This window comes from Danio rerio, chromosome 2 (assembly GCF_052040795.2).
Source record: "Danio rerio strain M-AB ecotype USA chromosome 2, GRCz13ab, whole genome shotgun sequence".
Lineage (NCBI taxonomy): Eukaryota > Metazoa > Chordata > Actinopteri > Cypriniformes > Danionidae > Danio > Danio rerio.
In genome coordinates, this window is record NC_141022.1 from 34,732,445 (window position 1) to 34,752,007 (window position 19,563).

General features: G+C 36.9%; 1 protein-coding gene across 1 annotated transcript in view; it reads left to right on the plus strand.

The window, feature by feature from the left end:
- The first annotated feature begins 4,848 nt into the window (after positions 1–4,848).
- colec12 (collectin sub-family member 12) overlaps positions 4,849–19,563 on the plus strand; it is a 50,958-nt gene continuing 36,243 nt past the window's right edge. The window contains exons 1-2 of the mRNA NM_001122840.2: positions 4,849–5,317; positions 9,903–9,953. Of these exons, the coding sequence (NP_001116312.2) occupies positions 5,311–5,317; positions 9,903–9,953 (58 nt within the window). The 5' untranslated portion in view covers positions 4,849–5,310. The remainder of the gene's footprint in view (positions 5,318–9,902; positions 9,954–19,563) is intronic.

Sequence of the window (19,563 nt, forward strand, 5' to 3'; positions counted from 1 at the left end):
AGTTTTTCTTCTGTATCTTGAGGTTTAAAAAGGTCTTGTTAGTTGGGTGTACATAACAGAGGAGGAACTGGCAACAAAGACATAGTGTAGGCCCACATTCTCCTAACGTTTCTCATTAGCGCACCATGTCCTTGTAAAAGTGCCCTCTCTTCAGGGCTTGTGACCCTGAAAATAGTATTTTCAAACGTCTAATGAGAACCAGCAATATGGGCCACTGGTATGTCCATCTCTGCTAAGTCTAAATGCACCTGTTTCTAATAAACCTATCTGGACCTGTCATGCTCATCCAGTGCCAAAGACCTGGTGGCTGGCACAGCAAAGATGAATTGTGGCTTTATGAACACAGAAAATTCCAAATCAAGGAATAAGGAATGACAGAACATGCAAAAAAAAAAAAAAAACAGCTAAACTCTATCACACACTCTTAAAAGTGTTAGGAAGAACCAAAAATTTTACCAGTTTACCAGTTCCAGTTTCAATTACCAGTTTCTTCTCTAAAATTATTGTATGTTAACATTGGATTGACTTTAAATACTATAAGACCTTTCCAGAATCATTTTGGTTCATTTATATTGCTTTAGCAAATGATATTTTGGTAAAAGCTCTTAAGGGAAAATGTCTTAAGTTTAAACAGGTCTTAATTTTGCTTTGTTCAGGTAAAGCTACTCAATCAAGCTGACATCTTTTTATATTGTTTTATATTAAGTTTTATATTGCAAAGAGACACAATTCACAACAGCTGTTAGATACTTTTACAGCAATTTCACCTTATTAAATTCCCTAATCGGGGGAAAAACAAATAATAATACCAGGCCATTAGAAAAAAATCCTAGTCTTTAACCCTGAATAAGTAAAAAAAAAATATTCATAATGGTCTTAAAAGAGTCTTAAATGTCTTAAATTAGACTTGATGAAACCTGCAGAAACCCCGCTATGGTTTGTAGAAGAACAGTATCGACCCCTTTATCTCCCCTGTCTTAAGTTTTCTTTCTTTCCAGTTTGTTGTTGCTGTTCATGTTACCTTCTAGACATGTTTCTCAGCTTCACACTATTGACCAGTCCAGCCCAGTGCTGTCTTGTCCCATATGTATTAAGAGTTGCTTGCTATGAATCTTTGTGGAATCTTACCTGTAGAGTGGAATCTTTCCTTGTGGAGTCTTCAGTCAGTCTACCAGCTACCTGAAGACGGAAGTCTACCATGGGTTTCTAGATCCACCCTGGCTTACTGCAGCAGGCTAACGTTGGGTTAACCTGATATTGGTTTTTGATGTCAGTCTGATGTTTGGTTTAGTCAGTATGATGTTAGGTTCTGGAGTCAGTCTCATGTTGGGTTCTGGAGTCAGCCTGATGATTGTAGTGTCAGTTTGATATTGGGTTTTTAAGTCTGCCTGATGTTGGTTTATGATGTTACTCTGACACTGGGATTTGACATCAGCTTGACATTTGTGACCTCAGTCTGACATTGATTTCTGACATCAACAACTTTAAACTATGGGTATTTTAAGAGTTTAAAAGAGAATTGTCAAATAAAACTGGATAAGGCACCTGCACTGGAATAAAAGCTTCATGTCACTCAAAGTCAGACTAACGATAAAACTTTCACCATGCATTCACACGGGGCTTCAGCATCAATGCTTGACCGAAGATGTGTCTGAAGTTGGGGCTGACGCAATCATCATAGCCAATAGAGTAAGTCCGCAATCGGCTACTGTCTGAGCTGGGGTATTTGCATAAAACGATCTGATTGGCTGACGCTTTCTATTGGCACTTGAAGAATTTCCCAACATCTGCAGCGAGTGTAACCCCTCTTAGTTTGAATGTTCTTTTTTTTTCAAGTAATGATTCCGGCATATGTTTTTTTGTAGCGGATGTCCTTCCAGCTGCAACCCAGAACTGGGAAACGATGAAACTTTCAAACTTCTAAAAAATATACTAATTAGGTTTAGTAAGCCAGTTTTTATTTGCAACTAAAATTCAATATCTTATCAACTTTAGGGTCCAACATCAATCTGAAGCTTTTGGGATCAGATTGTTTAAGTTCTATTACTGTAGCAACTGGAAACTATGATTACGTCTTTAGGAGTTTACATGTAAATTGTCAAATAAAACTGGATAAGGCACCTGCTCTGGCACAAAAGCTTCATGATACTTGAGGGGGCACATAAAATCGGTTTAGGGCACAGCAGTGCAGCTTTAATACATTGGAGTTGCTTTTTGTATGTTAGTGCTTAGCCTTGTTAAATTAGAAAAACACTTGAGGTCAGTGCGGTGCTAAACTTGTGTGGTGCAACGGATCACACCATTCTGAACAGTCCAGCAGGATATAAAATAATTAATCATGGATCCCTGTGGCAAAGGGATTTAGAGAGAAATGCAAGGAAAGAACAAAATGGGCCTTGTGCTTAATAAAGCTGAAAGCAATGGAAGGATTGTGCAAGCAATTTTGAGCGAAAATCAACAACACAAAGGACTTTTCACTTGGCTGCCTTTGAACAGAGACGAAATACTGACATACCTAGATAATTGTTAGCACACACTTTACATGTTTAAGAACCATATTTAATAACACTTTCCATGAAACATGTACACTACCTGACAAAAGTCTTGTCGTCAATCACAGTTGTAAGAGCAAAAGAAATAACTTGACTTCTAGTTGATCAAGAAAAGTGGCAGAAGGTAGATTTTTCTGATGAATCATCTGTTTAACTGCATCCTCATCACAAATACTGCAGAAGGCCAATTGAAACCCACAAGAGAGGGCAAATTCTTCACCAGGATAGCACTTCTTCTCATACGTCAGCCTCCACATCAAAGTTTCTAAAAAAGCAATGAAGGTCAAGGTGCTCCAGGATTGGCCAGCCCAGTCACCAGACATGAACATTATTGAGCATGTCTGGTGTAAGATGGAGGAGGCATTGAAGATGAATCCAAAGAATCTTGATGAACTCTGGGAGTCCTGCAAGAACACTTTCTTTGTCTTTCCAGATGACTTTAGTAATAAGTTATCTGAGTCATTGTAGAGATATATGGATGCAGTCCTCCATGCTCATGAGTCATACACAATATTCACTCTCTTTGTACTGCATTAATTATCTTCCTATGCCTTGTTACCATGTTGTTCCTAAAACCCAGATAGGTGACAAGACATTTGTCAGGTAATGCACATGGAGTATTGCCAAAAGTGATTTTATATTTGAGGTCTATGCAAGTAACATGTCTTTAATATTTCAAGTAACATTTGTGAAAAAAGACAAAATAATGCTTGATCATCATTCAGTGTAACATATCTGCAATAAAATAGCCTGTACTTACAAATGTTTAGCTAATAATTACAAAAAAACAAAAGTCTGCAGTTCAAAACAATGCTTTATACATACCAGGGCTGCATTCTCGTATAAGTGATGAAATAAAAGAAATGAAGATATAGAGATAAACAAAACATCACATTTCACTATAGCTGTGGCCAGTGCAACACTGAAATAAAATACTTTTGCTGCTTGTTTAAACTACTGAATTAAAATGAGTGGAAACAACATATTTTTATGTTTTTGGAACATCTTAATTGTTTTATGTTCAATCCACTTAAATTTATATAAAATAATTAAATTTACATTTTTTCTTTGGGACGACATCAAGGAATTATGTAGAACACAGCATTTTTACAGTGAAGTTTTATTTTTTAATCTTTAATGACAAGCTCCACTGTGACAACATAAACTGTGACATTGTTTTCTACTAAAAGATACAATTTCGCTCAAGTGTTTAATGCATTAAAAGACAAAACCATTACAAATATTCAGTATGCAAAGGAAAGATTAAACCTAAATGTTGGGTTTGTTCATACTTTTATTTATCTTTGGGCTGAAACAATCACAGCATTTTAGAGTGTATGGCTCAGACAGAGATGAAACCCTTTTCAAGCAATGAATAAATAAATGTGCAGCTTTATTTGTTGAAACATACAGCTTTAATTTGATTTATCCAGTTTAATAAATTTTAATAAAATCTTGTCAGCCATATATATTTGGGTATCATGATGCAGCCACAAAAAAAAAAAATAAATAAATAAATAAAATTATCATTTTAAATATCTGCCACGTCTTCACACTACTAGGTTTTACCTGCTTGTCTTAAATCCTTCCTATATACTACGGATATAAAACTATAGTCTTCATACAGCATTCTTATTATAATAGTGTACAGACTGTTTTTTAGAATAGTCTAAAAGTGTTACCAGAGTTCTAATGCATTAAGTCGTTAATTTTCCTTGTACTCTGAAAGGAAGGTCTATCAGGGTATCTACAGGGTTTTAAAATGTCTCAAATGTCTTGAATTTCAAAAACAATATTAAAAAGTCCTAAATTCACTGAAATATTATGTTGTAGGACTTAAATCATTTTAAACAGGTCTTAAACAGATTATTCATTAACTCTACTTATTAACGGTTTAATTATCTTTTTTACAACCACTTGTTTTTAATGGTTTGTTTTAACTGGGCCATTGGAAAAAAAATCTTAACATTAAGCCTTGTGCAAGTCTGAAATTTAATTCATAATGGTCTTAAAAAGTCTTAAATTTGACTTGACTTGATGAAACCCATAGAAACCCTGGTCTATACTCAAAACCTTAAATGTCATAGTATCTTAACTCATGCTAAGCCATCATATCAGTGTAAAGTTGGCCCATATTTAAGACATTTTAAGTACTGAGCTTTGAGCAAACACAAACATAATGTTTTCTGCACTGTTTCTTATTACAGGTTAAGATTTCACAGTATTCTAAGAGCAACAATAACTAACTCATGCAACGTGTTAGACCCTCCCATGAGCCAAGAGGAAGTTTAACTCCAGATGCGGAGCAGCGCGTTCAGAGCTTCAGTAAAGCACTGTGGTGCTGCGGCTGCTGCTGCTTTCACCTGGTTTTTCTTTAAGATATTCAGCCCAAGAAGAAAACAAGTGAACTAACAGACACCCTGCGGACTGCCAGCTTCTCTCTGGTTCTCGGGTTGCAGCCAGCAGGCAGAAGAGGACGCATCCTCATTCACCTCAAGTGGATTTCCATCGTGAACACGCTCTCATGGAGGGAGAGAAAAAGTGTGCGCACTGAGCAGAAGTTTGTTGAACATTGTTCGCGAATTGTTCCTGTAGTTTTACAAGCTAAGCACCAGTCATAGGGATTGAAAAGACCCTACGCATGTTTCAGGTGGAATATTAGTGAAAGTTCAGCGCTTATTCTTGGGTCTGCGCGTTGACATGAGATTGATGTGAAGGTTTGGCTCGTGACGGAACGGTGCACCTCAGTTTGACCACGATGAAGGGTAAGATGCGTTTCTACATTTTAGCGATGTCTTTTTAAGACAGGTCTCTGGAGTCTATCCACGCGTTTCTCTCTTCAGTTTTCTGCTTTTCTTTCTCTTGTGAGAGGAATGTGTGTTACTCCAATGCACGAAACATCTGGTTGCGATTAACTGCTCGTGGTTTGTAAGGTTGGCGGCTTGTTTGGCTGAACTGCCACAGGACAGCTGAATAGCGGGATCTACACGCACAGCCTTGTGTTGATGACCTGGCTATTGTGTGGGATCTTCCGTGACTTGCTTCATCTTGAAAAAAAAAAGAAAAGAAAATGCGTAGCCACGTTTCAAATGAAACATCTGGCAGAGTGTGAAGAAGCTTTTTTTCATCAAGAGTTGAATAACCTCTGCAAAGTTTCTATTCAGATTGTATGAGTTTAACATGTTGGGTTAATCCTTTACACTCATTGTTTATAATTAAAGGTGCACTTTTGGTATTTTTACTTGCTTTTGTTATTACTTTTGCCATAGACTAGGCTAATTAAAGGACTAGTTCACCAAAGCATACCCACGGTTGACACAACCTGCTTCAAGCGTTTGCTTGTTATTTATTCTGCTACACAAAAGAAGATATTTTGAAGAGTGTTTCTAACCAAGCAGCTGATGGTCCCCACTGAGCAACGTATTCAACTGTTGTGTTACCAAATCCATCACAATATCTTCTTCTGTAATTTACACTTGAAATTAACATTTATTTCCAAAATCTTAATTCTTATATGATGTAAATATTAAAATATTATGTATCAAAAGAGTTTTTATGATTACACATGAAGTGGGTCCATTCTCAAAGATATTAAGATCACATGATCACTGTGTCAATCAAGGCTGTATCTTGATCAGAATAGTATTTTATAGTAGTGGTACTGTATTTTAAAGCACATTTTTTGGTGTAATTCTCGTTGGCAAAGTAATCTTTTGTGAATAATACTTTGAAATATCCACAAATTTGCATATCAGCTTTGATTTATTGCTGTATAAAATATGGTGCCATTTAAACTTTTAATTCATTTTAATTAACAGTTTAGAACTGTGAAATTCAGGGACAAAGTGCATAGTTTGCATAACTAGATATTTTCATCAATCGGTTGGCATTTCTGTTGTAAACAGTTGAAATATATAAATGTCAATCCTACCTCTGTTTTAACAATAAGCCAATGCTTTGTGGTTGAATTTGTGTCCTGCTTTGATGAACTGCAAACTTGAATTAGACATTGACAAGCACTGTTAGATGGCTAAAAGTGTACTTTAAATACAGCTGTATTTTAGTCAGTGAATGAGATCAAAAGTATACTAAAATAAATAGTAACATTGTTAGTCAGTATAGTGGCAAAAAAAAAAAAAAACTTTCATGGGGTCTGGCTTAATTGTAGACCATTGGGATGAATGATTAAAAAAAGGGCTGAGTTCAACTTTGTGACACATTCCCCTAAATCCAAGGTACAGTAAGTCGAGCTATGGTAAGTAAAGGATCAGGATTATGTCATTAAAATGAAAAGCCTCTCAGTACTTTTTGAGGTTGTTGAAACTTGTGTTTTCTGAGGTCCAAGATGTTTTCCATTTTGAGAGCTTCTTACAGTAAAAACAGCCCCCACATTTCTCCATCCTGAGTCAGTTTGCATGTCCAACGGCCAGATGTTCTGACAAACACCAAGCCTTCACATTACTTTTTTGTGCCTGAAGAGTTATGCAACATGTAAAAGTTGATCTCTTGTTTAATCTAAATAGTGCCATCTAGTGGAAGTGACATTGTTACAAAGCGCTCTCATTTTTATGGGGACCTTTAAAATCTTGCCTGAGTAGATGTCTAGTTTTAATTAAATAAATGTATGACAGAGCAATTTAAAATTACTTTAACAAATCACCTCTAATTGTGTAAAAATTGATGCCTTCAAACAAATGAGCTGTTTTTGGCTGTTTTCATTTTTTAAAAATAAAAACCTGTAAGTCATGTTAAGGTATGATGATTAGTGAACAGTGCAAAAGTTTGGCTTATTAAATGTTTTTAAAGAAATGATTACTTTTTGTTAGAAAGGAAATATTAACTTGATAATCAAAAGTAACAGTAAACACTTGAATAATTGTACAAAACTAAATATTTTTCAAAAGAGAATTTATATAGGTCAAAAGAAAATAAATATGAAATCAAGCAGAACAACTGAGCTCATAATACTGACTGACAGTTTTCCTGTGATTTGTCTAGATTTTGACAAAATGAAAAATAAATGAGAAAATAATTAATAAAATTTATGGTTATTAATAATGATAATTTAACTTACCAATCAGTTCAAGGCATTATCACATTTATGATTATTTAACTAAGCAAACGTTTGGGGTTAGCATATATCTTGGTCAGTAAAGACAAATACAGTGGAGGAAATTTAACATTCCTGGGGATACAAACAAAAACAAAACAAACATAAAAATGGGTTGTGTGTAATAACAATGGAATGACACAAGGAGGAAATACTGAACTACTGAAATGTATTTACTTTATATAATAGGCTTTTTTTGTGATGGCATCTTAAAGTTGCCTCTCGTATGAAGAATGAAGTCACATGTATTGCTCAGGTGTAAGTTTTTCACAGACTTCAATATAATGGGTCTCGTCTATCAAATCTGATTTAAGTCAGGTGATTGGCTGTGCCATTCTACAGCCTAATTTTCTTTCTCTGAACGCATTTCCTTGGCTGTGTTTTGGATCATTGTCTTGCTAAAAGATGTTGGACTGAAGAAGCTAATATTCGTTTTCAATGACAAAGGGCAGAGAAGTCCTGAAGAACTACTGAGAGATTTCAGCTGCTGTCTGGGCTTTCACTGCCTTTCTACACCTCCCTTTCTTCATGTGTTCAATACTTTTACCCTGTGTTGTTTCATTTTATTACACATAACCTAATATGTAAAGTAATTAGATTTGTTTTCTTTGGGTTTATGGTTTTATTTGGTTATAACCAACATGCAGGGGAATTTTTAAGTCAGTGGCACCTTTAGAAATATGTTTTCTAAGAAAATTAGTGACGTGTTCAATACTTATATCCACAGGGTTTGTGTGTATATTTCAACAAAGATTTGCAGAAGGATTGTAGTTTCCACAAAATGATTAAACAATTGTCAACACTTAATAAAAATAAAATATACATTTTATAAAAATAAAAAGTGACAAACTGTTCTCCTTGCCTGGATTTTGGCCAAACATAAAAAGTAAATTCAATATTTCTGCTTCATTATTTTTCTTTTGGTTGCATGGATGTTTATTTACCAGTAAATCTATTGAAGGCATTAACATATTAACGATTAGTAAACAGAGCAAAACTGCAGATGGAAATAACCTAATAAGGCTGTTCAGACCACACACTGTGAATTACTGTTCCCCTGAGCCTCTCTCATCCGCGCTCCTCACTGATGCTCCTCAATAGACAACATATTTAACCTTAAAGGCTTCATTTCAAGCAATAATTCTCTGGAAAGTCATATTTCAGGCTGTGGTGTTGTAAAAATGTAGTGTTTTTGGGGTATGTGGGAGCTTTGTTCTTGTGCGTTTCCCAGAGTGTTGTTTTTATTTTCAGCAAAAAAGACTGAAATAGCTGTCAGCTTTAGTCTACATTGCTCTGTTTGTCCCCCATTTTTCCACTCTGAGGTTTGTGTGTGTGTCCAGTTTGAGGTCACGCTCAGTGGGGGTTTTTGACGGACTGTTCCTCCTCCCACCTGCGGTTCAGACTTTAGTATCAGATTGAGGGGGAGAGACTGGGCTTCAACTACAGAAACACATGTTCTTCCTTTATTTTCTCTGGCCTTTGGACAATGACACATAAAACCGCCTGGAGTCACCCCTCTCCTTTCCCAGGAGCATTGTAGCCACATGAGAGAGGGCTGTTAGGCAGACAGGAAGAGGAAGTTGAGGATGGTATGGTTTGGTTAACTCATGAATGGGCCATCTTTGCTGCTGTTTTTTCAGCAGTCAGATCCATATCACATGCTGGTTTATCAGTTCCAAATGCTCATGTTTGTTTGTTTAGTTTGTCTGTCTTGGTATAATATATTGGCCTTGCTTTAAGGGAAACGTGTTATTATGTTTCAGATCTTTCTGTCTGTGTCTTTCATTGAAATAATACACTAATTACACAGTTATGGAAAAAATTTATGCGAGAGCACATGAAAATGCTTGCTTTCTCTGGATTTACTTGATTTATTAGGCATGGGTTTCAACTATTGTCATTTAAACCGTTTATTTTAAACACTGGCATTGATGAATCTAAATATGTCTGAAAAGATGGCTTTTTTATTTAATTAAAGTAAAAAAATAATCTAAATGGACAATTAAAAATGTATAAGAAGTTTTATACAGAAGAAAACCGTTTAAAATTAGGGATATACTTTTATTTGAAAGAAATTATTACTTTAATTCAGCAAAGTCGAATGAATTGATCATAGTGTCAGACTGGAGACTGAGGAGTGGAGGAATAAAGAATATTGTCTTGAAGTCATACATTATATAAGGACATCATTTACGCAGCATTTTCTACACTAACATCATTGTCATTTGTCACTTTTGCAGACGACTTCAATGATGAAGAAGAAGTGCAGTCATTTGGCTACAAAAGGTTTGGTAAGTGTATTGCATTGTCTGATAAGTTTCTGCTTATCTACTCACACTATCTGTACCATGCCCGAGCCTGTTTCCCAGGTCGTTTGAGAAGTGAGTGCGCTGAATCGGGCTCAAGCACGGTTCACTTGGCCGGCCCTGGCCCGGTTGGAAGAGGTGGGCCTGAGCGCGGTTCACTTGGGCTGAAAGCGAGACGTGACTTTTAAGGGATTGTTTCATATGGTTTTATTAATCAATCTTACTGATCAGTGAAGGCAAACTGCCGTAGTTTATTAAATACGCAAACCCCTCACTGCATGACAGCTGCGCACCTTCAGCAAACCTCCTCATTCCTGCAGCACGAGGGCTTTATGATTGTTTATGAGCACTAAAAGTGGCGGATCTGTTCGGCAAAATATCTGACTGCGTTTCACCGCATCCCTAAGGACTGTTTGGCGAAATATTTGACTGCATGTCAATGCATATCAAACGACTTAAACGGTATAACTAGAGAAATCTCTGTGCTGCGTGAGAGCGAGTTTACTGAACAGCAGCATCGATGACGTAAGCGTGCCAAGGCCCGATTGTAATGTGAGTGCGGGCCGTCTGGGAAGACGGTAGGGGGGACAAGCGTGCTTTGGCCCGGTTCGAGGCAACTGTACATACTGTAAGTACGGCCTTAGAGTCTCTGTTTCATTGTTCTCCACATATCAGCTTTGACGTGTTTTCAGTGTTTTAAAGGTGAATTGGTGGATTTAACTTTTAATCGGGAAAGCTGATTATCAGTTACTCAAGGTCATGCCCTGGTCTCCATCGCAGTTATTTTCCCCTCCAAACATGTGCTGTTATCATTAGCCATCATTTGTCTGGCGGATGTTTTAGTGTACAGATATGGAGTCTCTGTCTTTGCTTTGCTTTTAGATCAAACTGAGTACAAAAGTACATGTCATATTGTTTTCATCATGACGCTTTTGACCCGAAAACTGGATTGAGATCAGAAAGTTGACCTTGAAATATAGTGGACCTTAGTGCCTGCTCATATCTTACTATACATAGTAAATAAAATATAAATAGGAATACAACAATCAGCAGCTTAAAATGGCATACTGGGTTTTGGCTACGAGAGAAAATGAACAAGAGTTGGCACATATTTAAATTCCATCTATCAGCATTGATGATGATGTTGAGTTGAACTGAATTAACATTAATCTGACTTGATATTCGAAATGGTATTGATATCTTTTATAGAACTGCCTTTTGCTGAACAGAACTATTATCACATCAAACAAAAAATACTGGGTTGTTTCAACCCAACATTGAGTTCAGAGTTCAATCATCATTTCAATTTTAACCCAACCATTGAGTTTGTTAATTTTTGCCAAACTTTGGGTTAAAACAACTAGCATTTTGGAGTGCACTGTAACTTCATTTATTCTTTAATTTTCGTTTCGGCTCACTCCCTTTATTAATCTGGAGTAACCACAGTGGAATGAACTGCGGATGCCCTTCCAGCTGCAACCCATCATTGGGAAACATCCATACACACTCATTAACACACATACACTACGGACAATTAAGTTTACCCAATTCACCTATAGCGCATGTCTTTGGGCTTTGGGGAAACTGGAGCACCCGGAGGAAACTCACACGAACACGGCGAGAACTTGCAAACTCCACACAGAAATTCCAACTGACCCACCTAGCGACCTTCTTGCTGGGAGGCGATTGGGCTACCCACTGCAACTTATAAATGATTATTTAGCAATATTTTATCTCTGTGAAGCTTTTTTGATACATTCTGTATGGTAAAACGTGTTACACAAATTAATATGACGATTTTGTAAAAAATTTTATAAAATGTGAAAAAAAAAATGTCTGCATAATATCCGCTTCTTAAATGTGATGTCACATAAAGCAGCCTCCAGGTCCAAGCGCTCTATCAAACTGTATGGGGAGACTCAATAAATGGTAACAATAAACATTTACAAAGAGATGCAGTACTTTCAAATATCACAATCACAATTTATATATCCATGTCTAATATCCGATGTCCAGAAAGTGATATTTAAAAAAATATTGGTGTTTGTGATGCAGCGAGTCCAGAGACTGATACACTGTGCACACTATGATTTTATACAAAATTTATTTTAATGTGTGATAGGACTAAAAAGTGTTCATAAACAAATAATTTCTCAATTCAAAAGAGTAGCGGCTTGGACCCAGAAACAGTATTCCATAGGTCACGACTTCACGAGCAGATACACAGGGCTTTTGGGCTAGGTTTTGCTTTGTAGCTTCAATAAATTGTAGTAAACCATTGTAGATTACCTGGATCTCCGTTGTGGTGGATGTTTACAGTTCGCTAAGATAAAGGACTCTATTTTGAAGATCCATGCGCAAAGTCCAAAGCGCAGGGCACAAAAGCATTAAGTACGTGTCTGAATCCACTTTTGCTATTTTAAGGATGGAAAAATCCGCGTTGCGCCGTGGCGCATGGTCTAACAGGGTTGAGCTTATTCTCTTAATGAGTTATAGGAGTGTTTTGAAAATAAACCAAACAGAGTCTTATCTCCAATTCCCTTTAGGAGTCAGTTGCGTCGCGCCATAGCGCATTTGCTATTTACATGATGGATTTTGTAAGTGGAAAAACTGAACGCTTCACTAGTAAGAAAACAGTTAAACAGAGCATCTACAGGAGAGAATGAGAGAGGAGCCTCCTCATTATTTACTTTCACTTTCAAGCTTATGGATAGGGAAACGTGTTGTACGCACACACATCAATTAGCCTATAAATAATTAATTTTGTTTGTTAAGCGTAAAGATTTGTTTCAAAACTAATTCTAAATTCAGTTCTAATTTCCAGCAAACGAATAAATGAACAATAATAATGAAGTGAGATCAAAAAAGGGAATTATATACAAATACACATGCTGTGCCCCATATGGTCTAAAACCTGACAGGTGGTCAAATCTAAGCTTGTTTTTAATAAAAAATATAAATATGCATATAATAAATAATACTGCTAATAATAATAACATTATACAAAAGCATAATGTTATGAATAAACTGAAAAAGCCCCCCGAGGGGGTGAAGGCATGAAAGTATGGTTTTTATATATATGTAGGCTAGAAAATAATATTTCTTTGTAATATTTTAATCCTTTAATTCTTTTTCATATGTAAAGATATTTGCGCATTGCTCTACATCTTGTGTGTATTAAGCAGTGTGTAAGCGAGGCTCACAACTAACGCGCTCTGCGCTGGACTTAAGACCAGCTTTGATCTGGTCTATTGAACAGTCTATTTAAGTTCCTCAAAATAGCAACGCGCCAGCAAAGCGCCTCAACACACCTCCTTCTTTAGACCAGAACGCCTATGGGCGCACAAATGAGCGCAAATGCATTTGCTTTTTATAGAGTGTGGCGCAAAACGTCAAAACCACTCTTGCGCCAAGCTGAACTAGCAAACAACAATTGTGTCGTGCCTTGCGTCGCATTGTGCCAGGTGTATAATAGGGCCCAAAGACTAACTGGGCCAGGATTGGATTGCTAACTCACAAAAATCAGCTTATTAAAATAACCTGTTGTCCCTTTTTACATGCAATCCAAGACCCGAGGTCTGTTGCACAAAGAAAAAAAATATTTTTTTCCTGGTAAGTTTATGTTTAGTTTGAGCAATTTTTGAGTTTTCGGGCTTAGGAAGGTGGATTGGTTTTGATTGGGTTTTTTGTTACCATGGTTTATGCCACACAGCAAACCTCCTTTGAGTTTGCAAACCTAAACTGGACCAATCAGCAGTTAGAAAAGTGACATATCTGATGCATTAAAGCACCTCTTAGTTCCCCTGTGTCTTTTTTGCTGCAAATGAAAGCCATATTGTCAAACAAGTTATTATATCAACTACAATTATTCATGCTAAGATAATATTTGGAACTTATAGTTAAGTAAACTAAACTAAAATAGGTAAGTAATAATGGTAATAGCTTTCAATTCAAATTTCCTGTAAGAAATGAAGTGAGAAGTGTTGCTGCACGTGTCACTTTTATGGGCATTTAGTTCAGAGTTGATCTCAAACTCTTGGATAAACCCAGAGTTTATATCAAGCATTGTAAAACCACTTAACCTGGTCTTAACCAGCTTGGATTTGTTTGGTTTTGTCAACTTGAAATTACTCTTTAATCTAAAGTTTGTTTGTTTTGTGCAACAGGCCTCTGGCAATGCAAGTAAACTGTGTTTTTGTTATGTTATGGTAAACTAAGAATCAAAGTAGAAATCTTGTCAGCAGGAAATTTATGTTTTATATATTGTACTATCATAATGCAGCACTTTTAATTGCAATATGTCTAGAAAGAAAGCATTTGCATTTTCTTATCTCTAGCTGCAAAATGCTTGCACTTTCTTGATGCACTTGGAATCTGACAGTGAATTTATTCTTAAACATTTAAACATTTTTAATTGATGACTAGTAATTGTCTTTTACAGCTCTTTTATTTATCATTAACTGTAGAACAGAAGCTCACATTTTTTGACCAAAGTGTTAACATTGCATTCCTTGTTTACCATTGTAAGATGCAATTTTTTAAAACGGAATGGTCTTGAGGGGTAATGGATGTTAGGGAAGATACATGTTGACATTTAACATCTGCTCTTAATCCTCCTACCTTTTTCTATTTGAGAAGTGCCATGTTTAATTACGCCACTGTCGCCCAAGAGAGGCCTTCAGCAACAAATCACATTAACTGAGTAATTCACTTGTATATTACCTATGCATTAAGGCATTTGTAAATCTGTAGTCTTAGGTGGTCCTGAAAGAGGTTTTAGGTTTCAGCCTGAGCTTCCATCATCCAACTAACAGTTATTAAAGCAGAATGAGTTATTTCCCAGCATGACTTCAATTTCATTTCATGCAGAGTAATAATGTGCTGTTTGACCTAGGAGGTGGAGGAATGGGTTGATAAAGGGCATGAACATTAAAAGTGTAGCTCCTAAAAGTGATTGGACTCAAGCCCACAGTTCATTTGTCACGGCAGAACAGTGGTGCTGAGTGAATTTGTCATGCACCTCATCGGTTTTGAATACTTAGCGGAGTGTTAAGTTAATTAGGCTGAATGCAGATGCTTTAAGGTTTATAGCCTACACTTTGGGGTTTAGGTTCCCTTGCCTTTTTCCTAAATGTTATTTCAAGAGAGCCGAATTAGGTTTAGTGATCGACTGGTATGGAGTCTTTTAAAGTGTATTTCTTACGATTTGGGGTGAAAGGTGAGACCCTAAAGGCTTTTAAAAACAGAAAGCATATTAAAAGCGAGTCAAGTGCCTACTATTAATGTTAGTTAATGTTTTGAATTGCTTTTGTGAAAATGCCTTGCCCAAATATGGGTGAAAAAATCTTACATTGTCATTCAGTATAACAGATGTTTGTGCCAAAATGAAACACTACAACCATTCTGACCAGTACGTACTGAAATAACCATACTAATTATTAATTATTTAAAATGATTGCTGAGAAATGGGTCATATCTAGTGATTTAAAGCAGTGCTTAATTTTTGAATGGAACAAAACCAGGAAATAAAAGTTATCGTGACAGACGTCCGCCATACAATTTCAGTTTTCCTGGAACATGGTGCTACTAAGCAGTTTATACAAAAAACAAATAAAAATTTTTGATCGGCCTTTAATTATTTTGTATGACGTTATGGGTCAACAAACATAATTGTATGAAACATCAATACTCGGTTTACTACGACTACTGACATTTAGTTCACATCACTATTATGTGCCAAGCAAAAATTACTCACTCAATCCAATCTTCAAGAAGAGCCCACAGTTACCTCTTCCGTCATGTTTTCTGGCTGAATTGAGATCATTTTGCTTCTGTCTCCTGCTATCCTGATCCAGGGGCACAGTTTCATCTTCTCGAGATCTCTTTTGATCAGGTCCTTTATCAGATTTATTCATGGTTTTAAGAAATAATATATGCTTAACTGCCTCTGCCATTTTAAAGATACTAATATTATTTATGTAGGCCACTATGCCTTTAATTATTTATTTATTTATTTATTTTCTCTGCTCACTGCGCGCGGAACAATCACCAACCAATGAGAGTGATTGTAAATGTTGGAAAGCTGATTGGTCAAAAGTGACTACCTTTGTGTGTACAATCTACGCAGCTTTGCTCGCTGTTTTTAACTCAAACTCAATCTCACACACATCTCTCTCTCTCTCTCTCTCTCTCTCTCTCTCACACACACACACACACACACACACACACACACACACACACACACACACACACACACACACACACACACCCATCAGGTATTCACCATGCAAAAGTTAATGCCAGATCAGTTTAAATAAATACCAGAACACAAATCGTGAATATCAGACATTGCCCGGAATAGGATCCAGCAAGGTCCAGCTCAATATAAGCGCTGGTTTTAAGAATAGTGAACGAGATCTTGGTCCAAACTGACAAGATGCGTGTCACACAGTTGCTGCCGGTTGAATTGGATTGAGATTGAAAGTTAGCTGAAGATCTGGTGATAGTGGAAAACGTGTATGGCGAACTCATTGTCAAGAAAAAAGTTTGTGATGATTTAAGCTTTGTGTTACACAATCCTGCTGGATGTAGTCATTGCAAAATGGACACACTGTGGTCATAAAGACATGGTCAGTAACAGTACCTACTACCCAGGTAGACAGTTGTGTTTGAACTATCAATATAAGGCTAGATGGATCCATGCTTTCAGGTTGTTTAAACTGAATTCTGATCCTGTCATCCAGATGTTGCCACAGAAATGGAGGGTTGTTGAGGCTCATTTGTTGGCTTGAAGGGTCTACGCAAGGATGTGTGTTTTTCTAAGTGGGTACACACTCATTTTTGCTGAGTCTAGTTCTAGTCAGAAGGGCATGGAAAATATTTAAAACGCTTTTCTCTGTGGCAAAACCAGACAATCAAAGCTGTCTGTTTGGATCTGTCAAACAGTTTGATTTTAATACATTTTCACGATTAAGTTGATTATTTTCCCCTTCACTCAAAATATCAAAGTGCTGCCACATATTTGGCAAAAGTTGCTCTTCATCCTTGAGTGGAACAGAAGGGATTCCTTTTACTGCTTTATAAGCTTTTGACATGGAAATACAGAGTTTCTTGGTTGTTTTTCATTTGGAAAAAGAGCTGGAAGGATGGAGATGTATGAAAATACTGAAAGAAACCATTTTAGATCATTTCAAAGAAAATAAATGAGCAATACCACGACCTGGCAGTAAAATACGTGAGTTGTTATTTATTGCTCACACATAAATAATGATTAGGAAAATGGTACATTCTGGTACAAGACCCATAAGGTACTTAATGTTTTGAAATGGTACATTCTAAGAAATAATGGTACAAGAGCTGTCACTGGGGTGATACCTTTTCATTTTTAACTAAAGGGTCTATATTGGTACTTTGTAGGTATCATTAATAAGGACCCTTAAGTTACAAATGTGTACCTTTTGAAAAAAGTAACACCCCAGTGACAGCTCTTGTACCATTATTTCTTAGAATGTACCATTTCAAAAGATTAGGTACCTAATGGGTCCAAATACTATCAAGACAATAATCAAATTTTTTAAAAATACCATTAAAAATAAATACACGTTTTGAACTTGAAGCATGAAAAGTACTGAAATTATGTTTCAAAACATTTGTCATTATATTTAGGTAAATTCTCTAAACACTATTTTTATTTTTATGTAATCTTTTTGTAAACCAAAAGCAAAATATTGGTTGAGAAAATATTGTGCTATTGCATATGTATTAAAGTATGTATTACATTCACCGGCCACAATATTAGGTACACTTTACTAGTACCAGTTGGGCCCCCTTATGTCTTCAGAACTGCCTTAATTCTTTGTGGCATAGGTTCAATAAGGTACTGGAAATATTCCTCATAGATTTTTGGTCCATATTGACAATAGCATCACGCAGTTGCTGCAGATTTGTCAGCTGCACATCCATGATGCGAATCTCTTCCCAAAGGTGCTCTACTGGATTGAGTTCTGGTGACTGTGGAGGCCATTTGAGTACAGTGAACTCATTGTCGTGTTCAAGAAACCGGTACTAATGGGCCCAAAGTGCGCCAAGAAAATATCGCCCACATCATTACACCACCACCACCAGCCTGAACATCTAAATGTCACAGCAGAAATCGAGACTCATCAGACCAGGCAATCATTTCTAATCTTCTATTGTCCAATTTTAGTGAGTCTGTATGAATGGAGCCTCAGTTTCCTGTTCTAAGATGACAGGAGTGGCACCCGGTAAGGTTTTCTGCTGCTGTAGCCCATCCACCTCAAGGTTCGACATGGTGTGTGTTCAGAGATGCTTTTCTACATACCTCAATTGTAACAAGTCATTATTTGAGTTACTGTTGCATTTCTATCAGCTGAAACCAAACTGGCCATTCTCCTCTGACCTCTGGCATTAACAAGGCATTCGCGTCCACAGAACTGCCGCTCACTGGATATTTTCTCTTTTTCGGCCTATTCTCTGTAAACCCTAGAGATGGTTGTGCGTGAGAATCCCAGTAGATCAGCAGTTTCTGAAATGGCCCGTCTGGCACCAACAACCATGCCACATTCAGATCAAGTCACTTAAATCCCCTTTCTTCCCCATTCTGATGCTGTTTGAACTGCAGCAGATTGTCTTAACCATGTCTACATGCCTAAATGCATTGAGTTGCTGCGATGTGTTTGGCTAATTAGAAAATTGCGTTAACAAGAAGTCGGACAGGTGTACTTATTAAAGTGGCCGCTGATTGTATTTTATGCATGTAGTATATCATGTATTATTGCAGTGTGTGTCATCCTTGTGTGTTTTGTAGTATGGATGTAGCATGTCAGATTGAGTGTTTTTTTATTTTGCTTGAATTTTTTTTTTTGTAGTGCTGTTCTGCCATGCTGGCTCCAAACATGCTTGTGTGTTTTTAATATGCCTGCAGAGACCAGAGGGATAGAGGTGGATGGAAAATGAACATTTGTCTGTTCTTGAGCCTACAGGGTCTGTGGGGGTAAACTGTCAGGGGGGTCTGGAGGATTTCATCCTTATCTCAAGCCTGTTGTAACCTGCATTAGGAGAAGGGTACGCAGTTCTCCAACAGAAGATAGGAATTTTCCTTTCTCCAGCCTGTGCACAAATAGTCAATTCCCAGCAGGAGGTTCATGGCATGAGCTGTAAGGATTCTGGAAAGGGTTTGGGTCAGCGCAGGGTCAGGGCAGTGTAAAGGCACCTTTGCTGGAGCTCTCAGTGGTGGAGACAGTTTGGAAAGAGAAGATGAGAAGCCAGACAAATCTGAGCTGAGCATTTCTTCCTAAAACAATGCAGTTTACATAGTGACACGAAAGATTTAGAGTAAATCTTGCTTGTTTATGCTGAATTGACTTGTTGTTGAAGGCTTTGACTAAATTCCTGCTTCTCAGTAGTCCAGCTTTTGTATGACGGGGAACAGACCAGGAGCGGCGTTTTCTTCGAGTAAACAAGGAATGCAATCAAATCTCTCCTTCTGCACTCTTGACAAATAGATATAAATTCAGCATGTAACATGAACCATCTGTTGAGCTCTACTGTTCGAGGAGAACGGGTCAAGTTAGCA